The following is a 23,826-nucleotide window of genomic DNA, read 5'->3' as shown; positions in this document are numbered from 1 at the left end:
AAGTTCTAGAATACTGTTTGCTACCATCCTCAACAACTATTTTCAGTAATTAACATCATAGATTTTAAAACATGTTTCATGACTTATTAATGATGAAAATAGCATTGTGTCTTCCACATTTCAGATGGGTAGATAAAGAGAAACTGCCTAATGCTACGCTCTACCTGGAATAGACAAGTGTGATGGGGCCATCAGGATATTTCCACTTTGATGATTAAAATCCATAAAGTTCTATACAGCATCAAGACAAGTTTAGAGGGGAAAATGTTTGTGTCTAGTGAATGTGTAAAGTACATTTCACCAACTTCAAAGAAAAAAAATAAATATGAACAGTTGAAGTTCAGCACCTCTCTCTAATTTCTGTTTTGGAGAGTTCCAAGCATGTTGCCAAATGACAATAAAATAGTAATTGAGTTCTTCATAGCATGGCGACTGAACTAACAATAAAGACAAATTTATAGAGGAACCGAGTGCTGAGAGTTGTTTATTTTCTTTTTCTTTTTAACTAGGCATTCAAAATGGCCTTTTATGGTTGTGTTCCTGTTGTAAATCAGAACAGCTTACTTACTTCAAAGTAAAAATCCATCTAATGTTAATGTAAAAATTAAAGAGTAATTTAATACCAATGCCTACAACATTAAGCATTTGGAATCAAGAAGGGAATTCTGCTAGTTCTCTAAAAATGTATCCTCAGATCCACAGCTTTACTAAATTTAACTCTTTTTGTTAGGTTGTGTTTGCTTTGAGCTCTCAATGAATGGTCTGATAACTTTGCTAAAATTCCAGAGTGCAGCAGGAATGCATTACTGCATTAAATACACCCCCTCACCCACACACACACACAGCAGTCATGTCTCAAAAAGAAGTCATTTTTATGTTTCCATATAAATATGCTAAATAGAAGATGAGAAGCTTTTAAGAGATATAAAGGGTTTAATAAAACATGTATTTCCTTATAAAACAACATTTACTTAAAAATGCATCTCTGGGAATAGTTATATCCTCCTGGAGTATGCACTTTGAATTCTTCACATGTGTTCCCTAGGGAATACTAAAAAAGCAGTTACTGCAATCAAAATTTTGTGCAGTATTTGTAGCTTCACAAGATATACTGATCAAAAAGTCTGAATTCTAAACAGCTAAAACAAACAAAGAGAAACAAAAACAAAATACCATTTGCCTGGCCAAGTTCGCTCAGTAGGTTGGAGTGTCATCCCATACACCAAAAAGGTTTAAGGTTACATTTTTGGTCAGGACACATACCTAGGTTTCCAGTTCTATCCTGGGTCCGGATGCTTATGGGAGGAAGCTGATTGATGTTTCTCTCGCACATTGATGTTTCTCTCTATCTTTTCTCCCTCTAAAATTTATAAAAACATATCCTCAGGTGAGGATTAAAAAGAGCACACCTTTTTATGGGAGGGAGAAATCTAGTCTCATTGATTTACAAGAGAAGAATGATCATATTGCCTTTCCAGCTAGGAGCAAACCAATTCCTGAACTTTTTATAATGGAGGCTAAAACTAGAACTGACCAATTGTTGAACAAACTTCATCTCTGATGAAGAATAAAGAGCATCAATTCTGGGTTCAAGGTAAGTCCTCTTCAGGACTTCTCAGAGGCTGAGAGACACGAAGAATCCTGACCCTGCTCTTCACTTTTTATACCAAGAGGCATCTGGGGCCTCGATATAACTAAGTGTATGGGACTGGGATAGAAGCACAACCACCATGGTATGCGTACAAGAACCTAAATACAAGATAGCAGAACTTCCTTCCTAATAAAAAGTCTATGCACACCAATGGAAGGAGAAGGGTTAAAAAGTCCATGGTGTTGTTCTGTTTGATCTCTCTACTAAAATTAATTGACTTTTATTATAAAAGCTTTGGCTCCAATACTGTTTAATTATAACTGAGAAAACTCAAAAAGGTTTGGGTCAAGTTCTTCCTATGGTCATTGATGTTAAATTTACAAAATAAATCTACAGGCACACACCCTAGGGAAGTCAGAAACTGAGTCCAAGTCAAAGCCAGTAGTTGCGGAACAGACCCAGTAACTCAGAAATACCAAGACTAACATGCGAGGCTGTTATCTAGACACAGATCAGATCTTATCAGCCATCATTCAGACTGGTTTTCTAAATATCTCTCATAGTGATTTGGCATGGGCTCTCCAGAAATTGGCTCTACCCTTGTTCCCCCTAATTCTTAACTTCTCATCCTTTACTCACATGTTAAGCTTACAGGAGCCACCTTTTCGGGGGGGAAACTAACAGGTCAACAGAAAATTAAAATACTGTGTATAATCCATTTGCCCTATGATGTCCTGGACAATGTAGAAAGGGCTACTCAATTCAATGATAAAACTTTTGGAAAGGACATGATACCTTAAACAGTGGTTCTCAACCTTCTGGCCCTTTAAATACAGTTCCTCATGTTGTGACCCAACCATAAAATTATTTTCGTTGCTACTTCATAACTGTAATGTTGCTACTGTTGTGAATCATAATGCAAATATCTGATATGCAGGATGGTCTTAGGCGGCCCCTGTGAAAGGGCCGTTCGACGGCCAAAAGGATTGCGACCCACAGGTTGAGAACCACTGCCTTATAAAATGAGCAAGAGATGATTGGTTATAGGAAATGAGAACTTATTTTCTAGGTGAAGAAGCAGATTATACAAACATACATGGAAAACAGAAAAATAAGTGTCTTATTTTAAGTACTGCTTTTTATGTGGACCATGGGTTTTGAGTGGGAACAGGCAAGGTAGGTCAGCTGCCTGCAGAAAAGCCAGATGATAAAATTTTATTTTATCCTGAAGTAAAAGGGAAGCTGCTAAGTTATATAGCATGTAAAATTTCCTACACTAATTTGACAATAAAATCTTATAAGGTGTTGCTATAAAGTTGCATAATCATCTTCTAAAGTGCAGACTCACTATGAGTTGACTCATTTGGAATTAGTATTTATACAGTTATAGGTAGATTATTGTATCACAAGATTTTATCTGCATTTTCAATAGGGACGCAGCCTGATTATTCTTGTCCAGCCATACCTTGATAGATGATGCTTGTGAAAAAGTGAAGACTATTAAATTCCTAGGCTGAACTGAGGCAAGTAGGGAATTTATATTAATAAAAGCCTAGGTGGCCCTCACAGCTTCACATCATCACAAGATGGCCACCCCCACGTCGTCACAAGATGGCCACCACAAGATGGCCAGCAGGGGAGGGCAGTTGTGGGTGATCAGGACAGCAGGGGAGCAGTTAGGCATCAACCAAGCCAGCAGGGGAGTGGTTAGGGGGATACTAGGCTGGCAGGCAGAAGCAGTTGGGGGCAATCAGGCAGTCAGGCAGGTGAGTGGTTAGGGGCCAGCAGTCCCGGATTGTGAAAGGGATGTCTGACTGCCGGTTTAGGCAGTCGGATATCCCCTGAGGGGTCCCAGATTGGAGAGGGTGCAGGCTGTGCTGAGGGACAATGCCCCCCCCACCCCCCGCCAGTGCATGAATTTCGTGCACCAGGCCTCTAGTATTTTATAATCAAGAAAGGTCATTGATTAGTACTTATTGAGACCAAGAGGTAAAAATTTCTTCTTAACTTAAAAATTTTCATTTTTAAGTTTTTTCTCATCTACAAACTGACAATTATAAACTGTATACAGTTCATGTAATTTTTGTGATAACAATGAGGTATACATGAAGAATTATTAATGTGCTAGATAATATTCAGTAAATTAGTGTTATGTGGTTATTAGAGAGTTGCTAACATAAGGGAAATAAGTAAGACTGATAAAAGACAAAGGTACAGTATCAAAATCCAAAAGTTATCCAATCAAGAATTCATTTTAGTAGATCTAGTCAGAGATTAACGTAGTAAATTAGCTAAGGCTGAAACAGGCCCAAAGCAAGGGAATGGGCTAATTCAGAAGCAGAGTCTATAAAGAATAAACAATCCTTTATTGGTGTCCAGGCATAGTCTGTTGGACTAGAACTGAGTCCATGAAAAGATCAAGACAAGCTGGTCAACTCCATATTAGAATCTGAAAAATAATACCAAATTTAGCAAGATATTGGAGAGTAACATATAGAGAATGAAAGTGTCTACTGTTTACCTGGGGGAGAACAATGTGGTTCATGTGGTTCTGTATCATCTTTCTTATTAAGGGATTAGCCCGGGAAATATTCTTATCTGTCTCAATAATCTCTGTGCACTCTGTCCCGAGGAAGCAGCTGGATATCACTACTTTGGTGAACCCCATCATTTCTGTTGAATGTGTGCATTTGTGTCCCTACAACAGTACTCTCCAGGAAACATTTGGGAAATAATTAGTTATTGCAAATGTGCTTTCTTTGAATAGTTTATTAGAGAAACAATTTTGTTTACAAATCACTCACTTTCAGAATTTTTTTTCAAAATCTGCAACTATCAGGCTAAAATGCTAGTTAATAAATTTAGGTGTCTTTAAAAAGAATAAAATCCAATGAGAAATATAATCTCTAGCATTTTCCCCAATGTTCCTTAGTTAATTAATATAATTTATTAAGTATATGATTATCACTCTTCTTCAATTTTTCACAATATTTCTTAGGAGTATTTCTCAATGTTAGAGGTAAGCCTCCCTAGAGGGCCATATCAGAATCATTTGGTAAACCTTTTCAAGTGACATAGGCTTCCACAACTCATCTCATTCACTCCCTTTCCAAGATTATTTTTTTTAACATATATTTTATTGATTTTTTACAGAGAGGAGGGGAGGGGGATAGAGAGCTAGAAACATCAATGAGAGAGTAACATCGATCAGCTGCCTGTTGCACGCCCCCTACTGGGGATGTGCCTGCAACCAAGGCACATGCCCCTGACCGGAATCGAACCTGGGACCCTTGAGTCCGCAGGCTGACGCTCTATTCGCTGAGCCAAACCAGTTAGGGCTCTTTCCAAGATTCTTATACCTCTTTTCCATTTAGAGACTGTTTTTCTGAGCTGCTGTTGCTAATGCTAGTGCATCTAATCGATTTGGCTTGCTAAAATGAAAATCAATAGTTGAGGCCCAACAGGGCAGAGTGGTGCTTAGCAAAAGTCATGAAGTCTGACCTAGCTCAAACCCATATCCAATATTTGTTGTAGGCTGCAATGTAGTTTCCAAGAGTCCCAATTTTTCCTTCAGCCTAAAAGGAAAAACAATGTCTCCCTATTGCATATGGTCATTCATTAAGTTGTAGATGTTATTATTTGTGGAAGACTTGGGAAGTTCTTTGAAGGGCCAGTATTTGCCATTCTAATGTAGAAGAAAGAATATAGGATTTGGATGTCCTATCTCTGCCTTCTTTATAGATACTCAATATTGCCTAATACAACTGAGTTTTGTAGTTGTTTTATCTATGATAAAACAGGAAGAGCATATCTCTCCTGCTTACTCCACAGAGATGTGTTGAGTATGCATGAGATGAGCTAAGCAATAAAAAATGTAATATCACAATAAATTGTTTTTCAATTTATTATTATGCAAGTTTTAAGTGCAAGTCAGTCTGACCTATAATGAGTGAGTTTCTCCTTATAGGAATCCTTTGAAAAATAAATTTTTTATATTTTTTTTGAAAAAATGATATTTTCTGTATGTAAATTCAGAGAATAGCATCTAAAAATAATGGAGTAGGGTAAGCTAAAGAGATAAACTCTGAAACAGTGGGTAGTGACAGGTACTCAGACATATTCCCATCAATTCATAATTTTTGCTTATATGGTGTAACAGAGGTTTTCATGTAATTATACATGCAAGGAATACTCTTATTTCATTATCAACTCACAAACTGTCATGGTGAATACAGTGCCCATCACATCCAATGACAGCTCCTCTGTGACATGTTGATGAAATGCATAAGTTACAAGCATTGATAGAGGAGCCCAGCCCTGCTCACACCTCCCTCCACTCTCATTATTGAATTTCTTCCACACATGAATCAATTTTCCTTAAGTGACTGAAATTGCACAGATCGAATATGACTTCATAAAAATTATTATTTTAACTAAAACATTGCCAATGACTTTAATTTTTATAGATCAAAATAAATGTTCTTTCAACATTTCAATAAATTGCCTAAAAATATCTCTTTATTTTTTCTAGGTTTGCCAAGAATTGTTTTATAAATCAAATAAAAGCTAAGCTACAAATTCTTTTCTATAAACATTACAATGTACCATTGCTTGATCATCCCCAGATTTATTTTAAATGTGTTGTTTTAAAAATACAAATTAAAGAAGGATGACTACAATTATTAGAATACTAGAGGCCCGGTGCACAAAAATTTGTGCACTGGGGGGAGTGGGGGAACCTCAGCCCGACCTGTGCTCTCTTGCAGTCTGGGACCCCTCAGGGGATGGCCACCTGCTGGCTTAGGCCTGCTCCCCAGGGGATTGGGCCTAAGATGTCAATCAGACATCCCTCTGGCAGCCCGGCAGCCCTCGGGGGATGTCCACTTGCCAGCGTGGAGAAGGCCTAAACTGCAGTCGGACATCCTTAGCACTGCTGAGGAGGCAGGAGAGGCTCCCACCACCACCGCTGTACTGGCAGCCATCAGCCTGGCTTGTGGCTGAGCAGAGCTCCCCCTGTGGGAGCGCACTGACCACCAGAGGGCAGCTCCTTCATTGAGAGTCTGCCCCCTGGTGGTCAGTGTGTGTCATAGTGACCAGTCATTCCCAGTCTTTCTGCTGTTAGGGTCACTTTGCATATTACCCTTTTACTATATAGGATAGAGGACTGGTGCACAGGTGGGGGCCGGCTGGTTTGCCCTGAAGGGTGTCCTGAATCAGGTTGGGCATCCCCACTGGGGTGCCTGGCCAGCCTGGGTGAGGGGATGATGGCTGTTTGCAACTGGTCACACTCCCTTTAGGGTGGGGGTCCCACTGGGGTGCCTGGCCAGTCTGGGTGAGGGGCTGAGGGCCATTTCAGGATGGTCGGTGACTGAAGCTCCCAACCTCTCCTTTTTTTCTTTTTTTCTTTTTATTCTGGGATTTATTTACCTTCTATGGCTGTCACTGGAACTGAGAGCCGGCTTTAGCTCTGAGGCCCGGCTGCAGCTCTGAGACCTTGGCTGCTGAAAGCAGGTATCTGGTTTGTTTGGGTTCTATAATTGAAACACTGTTTCGGTCCTGCTCGCTCCAGCTCTGACTGCTGAAAGCAGGTTTCTGGGGATTGTTTAGCTTCTATAATTGCAACATAGTTTCTGCAAGCTCAGAGGCCAGCAGCAGCAGGCAGGGAACCTTGGCTTCCTCCTTCACTGGAGCAAGCAAGCCTCCTGTTCACTTCAGCTGCCTGGTTGCCGGCCGCCATTTTGGTTGGCAGTTAATTTGCATATCTTGCTGATTAGCCAATGGGAAGGGTAGAGAAGTTATGGTTAATTACCATGTTTCTCTATTAATAGATAGGATACCATAAAGAGAGGAAAAGTTACTGAAGTAAGTTAAGATAATAATTTTACCTGACAAGTTAGTGATTATTGTAGCTATGTGACTACCAGTATTCCATTTCCTAGGGACAAATACATTTGAATTACTTGAGGTAATCGCTAACATGGCAAGGATTCGAGGCCTTTGTTCAATTTCTACCTGCTATCTACACCAATGTCTGTAATACTCAAATCATACAGAAGTAGTCTTTGTGCTCCTTCCACTTGTTATTTACTCTTTATTATTAATTATCATTTATCCAGAGAATCCTTGAACTAGCCAGTGTTAACTGCCTTCACTAGGCACTTCGCTACACTGCCAGAATAAATGGCTTCATTGATTGTTTTATTTAAGAGGATCTTCAGAGTGTTGGATTCTGTCTGCTAAACATTTATTTCTGTCTATGTAAATATATACAATCATTTTTATAATATTTGACACTGGTTCATTTAATCTAATCATGATTATTTAACACTGCATCATACTATTTTCTTACGTTTAATAAGGATCAATAGCCAATTCCTTTAATTGTATGACAAAAACATTAATAAAATATGATTATTAAAGCCAAGTAATAAAACATTATATACCTGAAAACTAAATTTATTCTATTATAGAACTTATCTTTCTTCTTAACTTAATTGTACATTTTTCTTCCTTTCACTTCCTATTTTTATGTTAGCAATATCTGTAAGAATAAATTTTTTCTGTAAATCACAATATAAATGGATGTGCGTATGCAACAATGTGATTTCAATTTATGGTAACATTCAGGAATAAAATAACAGTTGATAGTTTGTGAATTTCTGGCATAAGAAATCAATGTGAATTATAAATCATAAATAAGTCTTTTGTAAGAAGAGTGTATAAAATTGATTTGCTGGGGAAAAGTATCAACAAACACAGGTAGTAGTTACCACTTAGCATAAAACTAATAGTTTTCAAGGTATTTTAACAAACTCTATAGTTGATAAGCTTACAATAATCAATTCTGTTTCTTGCTTTAAAAAAAATCCCACCTTCTCTATCACATTGTGAACTAAAATTCAGTGAAAAAAATCACAGTTCTCATTGAGGTGATACTGTAATAAGCATTAAAAAAGAATTAAAACTACCTATGCAATTCACTACTTATGGAAACAATGAAACTATACATGTATATGTGAGTATATGCAAAACACATAATGCATATATTTAAGTGCATTCATACTTGCATATATAGCTCCCCATAGCCATAAATTTTGCTAGAAAATCTAAGAATCCTTTCTACTGGTCTGCAAAAAAAAAAAAAAATCATTAAAGGGCATATAATATGAATTGAAACACTTACTGTGGAAGGATTGAAGAATATTGATTGTCCATTCATCTGTTAATCTTCCTGTTCTTGTTATCTGAATACACTTGAGCTGATTTGAAGATTCTCTCGATTCAATCCAACAAATCATATCTTCATTATAAATAAAATCCAGAGCATGAATTTCATTTCCATTGACTGAGGTCAGGGTTGCCATTTTACTTCCATTAAGATAGAAGACTTCAATGGTTTCAGAATTTGCAATTAACAGCATAGGTGGCCTGCCTGTAGGTTCTGGGATAAAAGAGAACGTGAAAAGTGAGTTCCGTGACAAAAAGTCCCTTTTTACAATTTTGCATTATTTATTGATTTATTCTGTATTTTAATGCATCTTTAAAATAAAAAATACTTTTAAAAACATTTATTAATAACCCTTATGTATGCTTCACTAAGTATATATTCCAGTTCACTTCCCTAAGGAAAATGGTCCACTGAGCATTTTGTATTCTTTGTTTCCTTAGTTATAATGTGTTGTCTAAGTATAAGAACTTGCTGTTTACTTCCATTGCTGGTTAATAAAGGGAATGCTGTGAGTTATTTTTATAGCAATGACGCTGGATCTGGCTTCCCTTATGAGCAAGAGCATGCTTTTCTGAGGTGGATATAGGAGGTCAGAAATACATGCTCTGGATCAGAACATACAAAGCTCACAGGCTCATACAAAGAGTGACTTCAGCCTCACTGGTTCCTTGACTGGTCCCAGGAGTCAAATAATCACACATTCCCATAGTGACTAGATTATGATTAATGAGCTACTTCCTTCCACATGTCTTCCCTATGGTCAGGAAAATAAGGTTCTAAATGGAACAGCAACAAGTTCAATACTACTTATTGAACAATGCATTTTTGCTTGTTAGTATTGATAATTGACCAGAATTTCAATACTTTTAATATTTGAAGGTAACAGTAAAATCCTATATAATAAAAGGCTAACATGCAAATTGATCAAATGGTGCAACGACTGGTCACTATGATGCACAGTGACCACAAGGCGGCAGATGCTCAATGCAGGAGCTGCCCCCTGGTGGTCAGTGTGCTCCCATGGGGGAGTGCCACTCAGCCAGAAGCCAGGATCATGGCTGGCGAGTGCAGTGGCTGTGGCGGGAGCCTCTCCTGCCTCTATGGCAGTCGGACATATTCTGAGGGCTCCTGGACTGCGAGAGGGCATAGGCCAGGCAGTGGGATACCCCCTTCCCCAAGTGCACCAATTTCATGCACTGGGCTTCTAGCCTCATATAAAATTAGTGTTGAAAGTGTTTGGCTAGCCCTGGCCAGTGTAGTTCAGCTGGTTGGAATGTCAACCTGTACATCAAGAGGTAATGGGTTCCATTCCCAGTCAGGACACATACCTAGGTTGCAGTTTAGGTCTTGGTTTGGGCAAGTACAAGAGTCATACAATTGATGTTTCTCACTCTCTCTCCTTTTTCCTCTCTCTTAAAAAATAAAATAAAAAAATCAATAAACATATCCTCAGATGAGAATTTCAAAAAAAAAAAAAGACAAAAGAAAAACCACTAAAAATTGTTTAGCAGTACAATCCTATATAATAAAGAGCTAATATGCTAATTAGATCGAATAGCCAAACGACCTTCTGGACATCCTTCCGGACGAAGCCGGGTCTGAGGGCCAGCCATGGCTATGAGGGCCGACTAGGGCTGCGAGGGCTGAGCCCCTTGCACAAATTTCATGCATCGGGCCTCTAGTTATATTATAAAGGTACAAAAAACCTTGAACATCTTCAACTCCTCTTTTTTTCCTATCCTATATCCAATGTATCATTAAAATCTCTTTGACTCAGATGTCAAACTTATCAGGAATCCCACCATTTCACAGTGACTACTACTACCATCCTGCCCCAAGCAACCATCATCTCTTACCTAGATCATTTCAATTGACTTCTAACTGGTTTTGTCACTTCCATCTATCCCCTCCTCTTCCTTAGTCTCTCTCAATATGGCAGTTGGAGTTATTATACCTTTACAGTATTAAGGCAGACCAAGTCAATCTTCTGCCCATTTCCAAGAGGCTCTCATTACAATCAGAGTAAAAGTCAAAACCTGTGTCCTGGTGTTTACAGCCTTACCTGATTTAATCTACTAATTTCCTTCATCTCCTAACTACTCTCCTCCTCCGCATCTCATTTCAGACATGGTGCACTTCTTACTTGTCCCTTTTTGATCAAGCCAGGTAAGCTGCTCAACCAGAGGCTCTTTATTCTTTCTGGAATTATCATCCCCAATATATGGCCAACTTACCTCCTTTTAGGCATTATTTGAATGTCACCTTTCTGGTGAGGGTATCTCTAGCTCATACAAATTGCAAGCCACTATATCTCCATTTCTTGCATTATTTTTCACTTATCATCAAATATAGATATCTTATTTATTTTTTCTGATTCATTGTTTTCCTACTTTTGCTGATGTGGCTCTAGAATTTTGATAAAGCTTGGAACCCAGTGGTCATTCAATACAAATTTTCTGAATAAATGGAAAAGACACATGAAACTCTTGCCCACTAAAATTATTGAGAAACATTCTGTGACATGTTACAAAATAATTTGTTTTCTTAACCTATGAATGGAACCCAGAGAAAGGTGGGATATTCAGAAAATTTCATAAATATCATTTGATCTTTCAAGAAACTCACACTGAGAAATGTAAAGATAGGAAACAAAAAAGGCCAAAAGGTGAGTATTTGAATTTTTACCCCCTAAACAATTCTCTCAATCAAGCCATAGAATTTTTCTCTGCCTTCAGAAAGATAATGAAAGGTTTTGACTTTATAAAAGCAACAAAGGAAAAAAAAATACAGCAAAAAAGCTCAATGATATTATAAAATGGTTAGCTCAACAGTCTCTTTCTCATGGAGAAAACAGACTTGTTCTGGACAGCCTAGTATAAGCCAACAAAAAAGAAGTCTCAATAATGTTAAGATCATAGCCAATAAAGAGTTCTCTCAGAAGCAATGGTAAAATTGTGAATTATCACTGCTTAGCATACCCTTGTCAAGGGACTCCATCTGAGCTTGGTTAGCCAGTTGGCTTCTCTCCTAATCTCTTAACATCATTTTGAACCACATAATAGTTGCCCTTGACAGTTCCTAAATTTGGAAGTCCAGAGTTAGTCTTTATTCAACACTCCTGGCTCTGCTGTTTGTTTGCCCCCTCCTTCCCCCTCCCCATCCCCAGTTGACAGTGGCACTTTTGAAACCTGATAGATCAATAGATTTCTCAGGTTAAGAAGGGGTCTTAGATGTCTGTGCTATCAGTTTAGCAAAGATATACTGACATTAATGTCAGAGCTTATTTTCTTCACTTGACAATTGCAATGACATTTAGTGAAGTTGCCTCTCAAAAATTGAACCACTATTTAAAGAAATCGTCTTTGCTACCAAGCTTTCTGAGAAGTCCAGATGTAGACAATCATTTCTTAATTGGCTACTAGTCAGTAAATTTAAGTATGTCGTAAACATTATTTGGAGTGAGACTGGAATACGAAGGAACACTGAAATTCCTAAGAAACTGAGATAAAAATGAATTAAGGATCAACATAGCCAATGCTTAATTGACATTAATGCTTCACTGATCAATCTATTTGATTTTTGTAGCTGCTTTTCTCTAGTGAATCAGTTGATTGTTTTAATACAAAATATATCAACCTATGATTTTAAAAGCTGCAGGTAAACAGAAAATCAATCAAAAGAAAAGCTAGATGCTTCATGTTTTGATTTAATAATGGTAACTTTAAAATTCAAATGACATACTGGAGGAAGTATACTTACAATATTAGTTGTGATGTCCTTTACTGAAATAATATTCCTGTGTCTATGCTAATTACTAACTATGGTTTTTCTTTCTCTCTCTCTCTCTCTCTCTCTCTCTCTCTCTCTCTCTATATATATATATATATATATATATATATATACATATATATATATATATGTATATATATATATAATATATATATATATATATTATGTTTTATTGATTTTAGAGAGGAAGGGAGAGGGAGAGAAAGATAGAAACATCAATGATGAGAGAGAATCATTGATCAGCTACCTCCTGCACCCCCCTACTGGGGATTGAGCTGCATCTTGGGCAGGTGCCCTTGACTGGAATTGAAGGCCAACACTCAATCACCAAGACAACTCGTATGGGGTTGGTTTTACTTTGTAGACAAATAAACTTAAGGCTTAGCATGTAATGAGGGGGACTACTGAATCATAAGGACCCATAAAAATCATCAAGGGCTAAGGATATAAATATTTACACTGATTCATGATGAAAGCTGGTATAGGCCTGGCAAAGGTCATCTGTCTCTACTTGCACCACTGCTGATTACTAGTGTGCAGCAATCATTACCTCAGGTTTTCACATGCCAACTGAAGAGCACCATTAGCTTGGGTAATGAGGATAAAAGATAGACCAGAATAATTGTGATACTCTTATCAGATGCCACCCTAGAGTCAGTAGACAGTTCTCCAAAAGGACCATTAGAAAGTACATTACCGCCCTGACCGGTTTGGCTCAGTGGACAGAGCGTCAGCCTGCGGACTGAAGGGTCCCGAGTTGGATTCCAGTCAAGGGCATGTACCTTGGTTGTGGGCACATCCCTAGTGGGGAGTGTGCAGGAGGCAGCTGATCGATGTTTCTCTCTCATCGATGTTTCTGGCTCCCTATCCCTCTCCCTTCCTCTCTGTAGAAAATCAATAAAATATATATTTTTAAAAAAGGAAGTACATTACCTAATGTACTTCAGCCAAAGGAATGCCTACATCAATTCTTATTGAGAAGTAATAAATATTAACTTTCCACATAGAAAAGATTGAAGCACAAAAAAGCACACAGTCAGTATTCTAACCTAGAGAACCAAGACTTGGCTTGAATAAGCCTCTCCTAGGCTATCAATTCATTCATACTGGACAAGGACAGTTGTCCTCACCTGCTTCAACACCCCTCCTATGTCAGCGGCATAAAAAAACAGTGTTTTTCTACCAGTTTTAGAGACATGTATTTGTGCTTTGTATGATCAGAAAGTGATTACTTCCTGTCGCATATGTCATATTAATCAGTGGCTCACTTTTTGAGTTTACAAAGTCACCATGCAGGCCTTTCCTGAGGTAGTCAGGTTAGCATGTGGCCCCTTTTTGCCCACAGTGTGAAAATTATCATGTATTTCAATATGCAAAATGAAACAAATAACACATTGTGATTTTTAATCAGGACAATGAAATAAGTTTAATTGAAAATTATTGCAGGGCTTTATTAGTGAATCTCAACATTTTGGAGAATAATTCATTCAAAATTTTAGGTTATTGAGATTTAGAATTAGCAGATAGTCTAGAGATGATCAATTCACATTATTTTTAATTTCTTAGTCACTTTCCTAATTATAGCAAGATGGAACTACTTTAGCTATATAAACACATTTTTCCTAATTTAGATATGCCCCTCCAAGTTGTAAGTTTGTAATGACTGAGTTAAATGTAATAGATATCGGCTCATTTAAAAACTGCCTTTAAATAACTCCTGTTCATAAAGTAGTCCCTGTTTAAAAGCATGAGGTCTTAAGAAGCACATTTATTTTGTCTCCTAAAAAGAAAAATATATATATACTGCCTCAGTATTTGCATATTCATTTAACAAATATTTATTGAGCATGGCTAGCTTCTGCCAGGCACTGCTGTAGATGCTAGAGATATAACAGTTAACAAAACTAATAAAACTCCCATTTTCATAGAGCTTATATTTTAGTGAGGGGAACACAAAATACACAAGTAAATAAATACTATTTAATATGATTTGGCAGTGACAAATTCTATAAAGAAAAGTAAAAGTAAAGTATTGGGAATGTAGACTGCTCCTTAGGGAGAGTAGTTCAATTCAGAATATATTTAAAAGTTTGAAATGAAGGGTTTATGAGAAAGAATGGATTCAAGGGTGACTCTAATATTTTGGCTTGAACAATTGGGTAACTGGGGGTGACATTTACCAAGAGGGGAAACTTTGAAAAAGCATTGTTACAAGGGGAGAAAACCAAGAGTTTGAAAAACATCGAGTTTGATATTTCTATTAATTCCAGTGTAGATACTGAGTTGGGTCTGAATATTCAAGTGAGTGTTGTGTTCAATAGAGACGCTAGGGCTGGCGATAATAACCTGGGAGTCCCAGTCTCAGATGTTCTATAAAACCATGAAAGAGTGTGTATTTTTAAAGGCATGATACAGGATAAGAGCACTTAGGAAATCAATCAAGTAAGAGATGTTCAAAGGACTGAACTCTGCATTGTGCCAATAAATACTGGCACTGTGAGAATAATGCAACAAAATAAACTGAGTAAACATGTCTTGTAAGGTAAGAGGAAACTCCAAGAATATCTTGCTTTGAGACAAAGATAAGGTGCTGCTCGAACTGAGAACTGAGTAATCTGGCAATTGGAGGTCATTGGTAACCTTGATAATACAGGTGTTAGGTGGGTGATAAGAATGGAAGATCCACTGAAGTGCATTCAAGAGAGATGGGGAGGAAATGGAGAAAGAGACAACACATCTGTGAGGTTTTATTTAAAGGGAAAAGAGAATTGGAGTGGTAGTGGAGAACAATATAGATTTAAAGAAAGTTGTTTCTTTACATCTTTACAACATGCTTTTATGCTGATAGGACTGATACAGGAGAAGAGAAAATATTGATGAGCAAGAAATAAAGAAGGCAATTGTATACGTCTACTTCTTGAGCAGGAGAAAGAAGATGACACTGATGCACATTTGAAGGACTGGCCTTAAGAGCAAGGTCAAATTGTTCTTTGATTCAAATAACAGGAAGGTGGAGTGATTCATTCTAGATTCAAATAAATTGGTAGATTTAATTAAGCTGATAGTGAGAAAGTTCTCTTTTGTTTCTACTTTCTCAGGGAAATATGAAACCAGATCCTTAGAATAAGAGAAAAAAGGTAGATAGATAAAAATCAATTATGTAGACATAGATAATTAAGGTCATATAATCTTCTTTGTTTTCTGAAAGGATGTAAATATACAACCTATATTATAGATTTCAGTTTTCAATTATATTATTTAAAAGGCAGATTAATTCTAAGTACTCAATGGTGATTATACATCAAATTTCTAGCTACTTTCCTAGATATACCCTTTGCAATTTGACAATTAAGTTGTTCTAAACTTCTGAAGATATTAAGATATAATTCATACAATAATTTGGCAAAAATTATCTTGTATGGGAAGATGAAGACTTTGTGAGTCCTAGTGCTAAAGGGAAATGCTTAAGCATTTTAAAATGCAATCAATACAATGGGTTTTCTTTTCTCAGGTTTAAAATGACTCTAAGCAGCTTGATTAGGGAGAATATGCAGAATATTAGTCATCAAAGTCAAGGTCAAGATAAAATCTAGAGGGAGGAGTGCCAAGGGCAATTCTCTAACTGCTGCTATTACCTTGTTGATTGAAACTGATACAGGGATGCCTTGAAGGCTCTCTGAGAGCTTTTTTGTTTTCTTATTAGAATAAACAAAATATTATTCTTTTTCTCAGGTTTTAATTTCCACCCTGCCTCCTCTCAATATTTTAATAACTATATACTTCTACTTTCCCCAAACAAAGCAATAGAAAAGTTTTATAGTTATATTTATCCTTGCCTCATCTTAAAATTAAACCCAGTATAGTGTCTATAAATTTAAGCATGCCACATTTCTGTTTATTTTTCCATTATATTTGTCCAATTTGAAGACAAAGAAAGGGATTTAATTGCAGGGCATATTACCTATTACACATTCTAATTGAGGATTTAGTTAATCATTCAATAACTATTCTACAGTTTGTTGTGCCATTTCTAAAAAAAAAAAAAAAAAAAAAAGTTTATTGATTGTCAATATAGAACCCATAAAGGTGGCCATGTAATTCTCCATATCCAAAGAAGTCCTCAGCTATATTGCAGTTAAAAATGTGATGTGGTAATGAAAATGGAAGACATGTATTTTTTCTGTATCTGATATTTTCTTTGACGATGAGCAAAATCAAAGGTGTTATGATACATAAGACACCATGGTTATGTTCACTGTTACCAATCTTGAAACTTTGTTCCTGGAAAAATGATTCAGGATATCAAGAAAGGTGCTAGACTGTGAAAGCGATTTCCTCTAACAAAAATTTAAAAAAAAAATAAACAAAGAAGTAAAAACCACACAGAATATTATATCTTAACACTGGCATACTCATTAACAGTGTTTGACTAGGAAAAAGAAGTGTGATGTTTAATTTTAGTGATGAAAATTCCATCAGAAATTCCTGCCCTATCCTGTCAAGAAATGTGATTTCTAACTGAGTGAAGGGCCAGAGATGTAGGGTAGGAATACTCCAGAAAATACAGAAATATGTTGTTCACTGGCCATGGCAGGATTTCAAAGGCAGGTTGCAAAGCTCTGGTATTTCTACAGGATATTGGCTCAGGCAATATTTCCTGATACAGGAGGGGTAGCTCTTTCTCAGCTACCCTTGCACAGCAAGCTCACTGGAATTGCATGTTTATCTGAGGAGGGCCTTGGTGACACGGGCACACATTTATGGAGCTTATGCAGAACTCCCCAAACCAATTTTTTATGCCAATACTATAATGAAGGCAGCATGAGCCCTGAATAGCAGGGTAAAACTAGGAAAACACCCCATTGTCCTTTGTACCTATTCCAGCAATTTGACTTTTCAACATCCCAGTCCACTTATTCTACTTCCTGAAGGTTTAGAAAGAAAATTGCTTTGGCACCCAACAAATATTTACCAAACATGTACTCTTTCCAGGCACTGAGCTGTATCTCCGCCACTTACCCACTTACCACAGAATAATTTCCACCACGCACAAGGGACTGAGTGAAGAACAGCACTCTGGATTACTCTGCTCCTGCCTTGCTCAGAGATTCTCAGATACAATCATGGCATCAAGTATCACTCAGTTATGCCTCAGTGAAATGACAAATTGTGCAGCCACCACACCTTCGGACTACATAAAACCAATAAAAGCTCTGAATAGTAAATCTTCATGCGTCCAGACATAACCACATATCATTCTGCAGGAAGCCCTTCTTAGCCAGATGGTATGCTAAAATAGGTCTGATCTACTAGTCTCATAAGCGATCAAGGTCACTAGGGCTTAATGTTACCCTTCCTAAGAACACTAACTTTTTAACACTGGCTGGTTCTTTTTTAGAAGGGGGGAAAAAGGCAAGGAAATTATATTTTAATAACTGAATTCTAAGTACTTTAAGTGGCTGCTGAGACTCTGATACCCTGAGCAGGAAACTATACCCTTTCTATACAGGCATCTGCCGATTCTTCCCGTAAGCAAAACCAGCCCTGGCTGAAAACCATGGCTGATTCCTAACATTCCAAAGAGAAATGTAAACTATTTATTAACAGATAATAACAGAGTTAGAGGTTAGATGTAGGAGCCATAGAAAGTTATATTTTGTATTACTTCTCTCTGTTTTCTAAGAATTGTAGTAAAGAAAACAGCAAGTGGTATAAAAAACACGGCTGGAAATACGCTCCTGTGGATTATATAGAGATTACTATTTGTATTTATTGCAACAAAGAAATCCATTGCCTAAATAGTCTGACACTCCTCCCTCCCGCCCCAATCAGTGAACAGTAAACTATAAGCTGTAATAGAATCTCAACATTATTTAATGGGCTTTCTTCTCTCACTGCTCTGTTTGTTCCATGGAAACAGGTACACACACACTCTCTCAGTACCATTTAATGCAGTGCCTGTACATTGATAGCATAAAAGTATTTAGTGCTCTTTATCCTACTACTACCATAGTACAATCAGTAGAGCTGTATTAGTTCCCTAGAAATGTATGCTAGCGTAAGTGCCTGACTTCAGTGGCTGGGACATTGAAAAGAGCAGTCCAATGAGCCTGCATTTATCAGCACTACAAATGGAAACAGTTCAAAAATTAAATACTCTTAGCTATTACTTTCACGCTTACAGATTCTGCATGAACCGACTTTCAGCCCTGGGTGTTCACATCTAAATCAGTTAAAAGGAATTTAAATAAAATAAAATAAAAATCTTTTTATTTTCATATTTGACAGGTTTCCAGTAATCTAATCTCAAAACATGTAAAAATATACAGGAAGTTTTAGTAGATGCCTATAAATGCTTTGACAGTCCATTTTAAAACAGTTTCTTCAAGTGACAAACCCTAATGTTTAATTTAAATATTGCTAGCTTTTATCGTGTTTCCCATTCAAATTAATAAACACCCATCATGGCATTCATAGTCTACTTTGCCTCCTCCCACTTTGTTTTATCAAGTACACATATTTATTTACTTGTTTGTTTCTTCCCTGTCAGTCTAGATTTTATCTTCTGAGAGAGAAGCTAATTCATCCTGAGAGATGCATTGTTATATTAATTAACTTCCTATGTCAGAGGCAGTTGAACTAATCATTCCATCCATTTTTACATTTGAAACACTATGATAATCTACCTTTACATCACAAGACTGAAGATATTACCGCAGGGAGATTCCTTTGTGTGAAGGGCAAATTCAGATACGTTGAAATTATTCTAATCTTTTATTTTATTGTTTTTAATTGAATTTATTTTTTCTTCTACTATTTATCCCCTCTATGCCCTCTTCCAACCCACCCCACCCCCACTGCAATCACCACACTGTTGTCCATGTTCATGAGTTCTTTTTTTTTTTTTTTGCTTAATCCCTCCACTCCCCCCACAGCCTCCCATTTCCACCAGAGCTGTCTGCCTGCTCTCTATCTATGAGTCTGTGTCTGTTTTGCTTGGTAGGTCAGTTTGTTTCTTAAGTTCCACATATGAATGAAATCTTGTTACTTGTCTATCTTTGACTGGTTCATTTCTCTCAGCATAACGTTCTCCAGGCCCATTCATGCTGTCACAAAGGGTAAATTTTTCTTCCCTTTTATGGCAGAGTACTATTCTATTGTGTAAATGTACCACATATTTTTTTATCCACTCATCTACTGATGGACACTTGGGCTGCTTCCAAATATTAGCTATTGTAAATAACGCTGCAATGAACATAGGAGTGCATATATTCTTTTGAATTAGTGTTTCAGGTTTCTATGGGTAATTTCCCAGAAGTGTAATTGCTGGGTAATAAGGCAGTTCCATTTTCAATTTTTTGAGGTAACCCCATACTGCTTCCACAGTGGCTGTAAAAATCTATATTCCCACCAACAGGGCACAGGGGTTCCCTTTTCTCCACACCCTGGACAACACTTGTTAAACCATTCATCGTTTAGTAACATGTTAGTTAGCATTGTTCAGTAACATGTCGTGTGTATTTCAGTTTTCTACTTGTGATTGATTTCAAGTTTCATAGTGTTATAGTTACCATTGTATTAGCCATAAGATCCCTCAAATTTGAATATTGTAAACTGTGTGAAGTGACATAAACAAACTCTGTACTTTCCCAAATGAGTGAACGCCCAAACTTGAACCCTTAGAACCTTATCACACCAGCCCAGAAGGCCTCAGCCTGGCAGCCACCGATAAGGACCAACGTGTTTACTCGACCACATATCAACCCCGGACTTTTGACACTCAGTGTCTCCTGCCCCGGGACAGGAGGACTCCAGGTCGCCCTGTGTGAGACGAGCTCCTGCCTGACTGCTCTGCTGTGCGAGCCTGAACCAACTGCGGCCGCCTGTCTGTCTCTGTCTTTGTCATCTTTCTGTGTGCATCGCCGGGTGGCCTTCGCTGGAGCCTATGACCCACTAGGAATAGGTAAATAAACCTTGTGTGATTGCATACTAATTCTGTCTTGTATGTTCATGTGTTCGGTTCAGCTCAAGAGACTCTAGACCAGTGATGGCGAACTTTTTGAGCTCGGCGTGTCAGCATTTTGAAAAACCCTAACTTAACTCTGGTGGTCACCTGCATATGTCCCACTAAATCTAGGCAGGTAATTAATTAATTGGGCATAATTGGGACACATAGCATTATGTCAGAGAGGATGCTTGATGTGATTGCAATCTTCTTAAATTTGTTGATACTTGTTTTGTGTCCTAACATGTGTTCTATCCTAGAAAATGTTCCATGGGCATTTGAAAAGAATGTATATTGTGCTGCTTTGGAGTGGAATGCTCTGAAGATATCAATTAAATCCATTTGATCTACTGTGCCATTTAAAGTTGCCATCTCTTTATTGATCTTCTGTCTGGAAAATCTGTCCATTGATGTCAATGGGTGTTAAAGATCCCCTACTATAACTATATTATTGTCAATCTTTCACTTTATGTCCATCAAGATCTGCTTTACATATTCATGTGCTCCTATGTTGAGTACATAAATGTTTCCAAGGGGCATATCCTCTTGTTGGATTGATCCATTTATCATTATGTAGTGTCCTTCTTTGTCTCTTACTATAGCCTTGGTTTTAAAGTCTGTTCTGTCAAAAAAGTATTGCTACCCCAGCTTTTATTTCCTTTCCATTTGCACAAAACATATTTTCTCATCTCTTTAGTCTGTGTGTATCTTTTGTTCTGAAGTGGGTCTCTTGAAGACAGCATATACATGGGTCTTGTTTTCTTATCCAATCAGCTACCTTATTGCATTTAAAGTGATTGCTGATAGCTACATATTTATTGCCATTTTATTTTTTCAACTATTTTTTTCTTTTTCTTATTTTTCCTCCTTTTCTTAAAGCAACAAATGGTGATAACAAATTCCTTTAGTTTTTTCTTGTCTGGGAAGCTCTTTATTTCTTCTTCAATTTTTGTTTTGTTTTGCTTTGTTTTGTTAAGTCTCACCAGAGGATTTTTTTCCCCATTGATTTTTAGAGAAAGTAGAAGGGAGAGAGGGAGGTAAGAGAAAGAGAGAGAGAAACATCATTGTGAGAGAGACACATCGTTGGTTACCTCCTGCACGCGTCCTTACAGGGGTGGGAATTGAGCCTACAACCAAGGTACGTGCGCTTGACCAGAATGGAACCCATGACCCTTCCGTCCATAGGCTGACACTCTACCATTCAGCCAAACTGGCTAGGGCACGACTGGTCCTTTTTAATGGTTTCTGTATCATTTTTTACACTGTTGAGAATCCTTATAATTATTACTCTGACCTCTGTATCTGATAAATTGCTTAACTCTACTTCATTTAGCTCTTTTTCTGGAGAATTCTTGTGTTCCTTATTTGCCTGATTCTCTGATTCCCCATTTTGGCTGCTTGTTTGAGTTTGTTTCTATGTATTAAGTATATCTTCTATACTCCCAGTCTTGGTAAGGGAAACTTATGTCGTAGGTGACCTGTGGGACCTAGTGGTAACCATCTTCGTGATTACCAGAACTCGGTGCTCTACGAATGTCCCTTGTTTGATTTGTGTGGGCCGTCCTGTTATAATTGAGTCTTGACTGCTCTCAACTCATTTGTGGATGGGCTCAACCCTCAGGCTGGCGGACAGTGAGGCTCAACTCCCAACACAGCATGCAGGCTGCTCTGCAGGTGCTAATCACACAAAGTGGACTCTGCCCCAGCAGGGTTTGGCGCCTGCCACTATCTCCTGTGGATATGCTGCTTGTGAAGATTATTGGATCCTGCTCTGTTGTTGTCTGAAGCTGGCCACTGGATATATTTGTTCTGGGTCTCTTCAGAGGGGCTCTGGTGCAGCCAATGTCACATGCTGCCTGTGACTGGCCTTGACCAACCTATATGGAGCTATCAGTGATCCACAGCTTGTGGCTCCCCCTACCAGGCCTGGGTGCATACATTAAGGTCTGCTTTTACTCAACTATGCAAATTTAAATTAAAGTTGTTTTGCAAAGTACATTGTAGACTTTCTTCCATTTGGAAAGTACTTATTTTGATATCAAATAGATAGTTGGACTAGATTACCTTTGAAGTTCCTCCAAACTCTGAAATAATTGCGTCTATATTTCAGTAGTCAGGTCAATATTACTAAAAGAACTGCATTGCATGAATTCACAGAAACCAAACGGCTTCCTGCCTAACATTAATCTCTTTCCCCATTGCTACAGAACCTATGTCACTCATTCCCCTCTATTAGAGCAAGTTCTTAAAAGTGCTCTTAAGGCTTATAAATTTTATTTGGATTCAGGTATTATATGACAAAGGAGGGATAATCAATTTACCTATTTTTTTTAAATATATTTTATTGATTCTTTTTTTTACAGAGAGGAAGGGAGAGGGATAGAGAGTTAGAAACATCGATGAGAGAGAAACATCGATCAGCTGCCTCCTGCACACCCCCCACAGGGGATGTGCCCGCAACCAAGGTACAGGCCCTTGACTGGAATCGAACCTGGGACCTTTCAGTCCACAGGCCGACGCTCTATCCACTGAGCCAAACCAGTCAGGGCAATCAATTTACTTATTAATGTACCTAATTACTATCAATTATCATACTGGAAATAACACACACACACACACACACACACACACACGAGCAGCTTTTGGGTGGATAATTGGGGAGCAACTATGATGTCATTCTGTGCCAAACTAGTTCATCACCTTTATAAAAGCAGCTTCCCAGCCAACTGACTCTGCCTCTGTCTGCCTGCTCAGACAAGGCTACTTCTCCCAGATTATGTCCCCATCATCTAGGGAGGCCTTTGCAGTTCCTGTCTCTTGGGTCTGCTTCCATCTTCCCACTGTATATTTTGGACTTGATATTTTTATATTGTTCTTTCTAAAGCCTAGAGATCGTTTTCATACATCCACTGTCTTGAGTCAGCTCATTCTAACCTTTCCTAGTTTCCCATACTCCCACTTTCTGAGAGCCCTGGAACTCTGGCTTGACTTGGAGGAAAGGCAGCCTCTAGAGTCAAGGAGGGTAGAATTACAGAGGGGGGGGGAAGAGAGGACAAAGTAAGCAGTCACGTAATGAAAAGGAGGAATGACAAAGCGTTAAGACAAAGGTGGCTTAATTTATAACTTTTTCCTAGCAACCATCAGTCTTAGCAACACTACAGTATAAAATTGTCATAAAAAATTTAAAGCTGATAAAAGAAATAGAATTTTATA

The 23,826-nt window shown here is 37.8% G+C and overlaps 1 protein-coding gene across 2 annotated transcripts in view; it reads right to left on the bottom strand.

Annotated features, from left to right (window-relative positions):
• Positions 1-23,826, bottom strand: part of LRP1B (LDL receptor related protein 1B) — a 1,698,272-nt gene that overhangs the window by 887,779 nt on the left and 786,667 nt on the right. For both annotated transcript variants that reach the window (XM_081095916.1, XM_081095917.1), the window contains exon 6: positions 8,775-9,032. In XM_081095916.1, the coding sequence (XP_080952042.1) occupies positions 8,775-9,032 (258 nt within the window). The remainder of the gene's footprint in view (positions 1-8,774; positions 9,033-23,826) is intronic.

Source organism: Myotis nattereri (assembly GCF_964212035.1).
Source record: "Myotis nattereri genome assembly, chromosome: 7".
Lineage (NCBI taxonomy): Eukaryota > Metazoa > Chordata > Mammalia > Chiroptera > Vespertilionidae > Myotis > Myotis nattereri.
The sequence above is the reverse complement of the archived record's forward strand: the minus strand, read 5'-3'. Positions and strand labels throughout refer to the sequence as shown.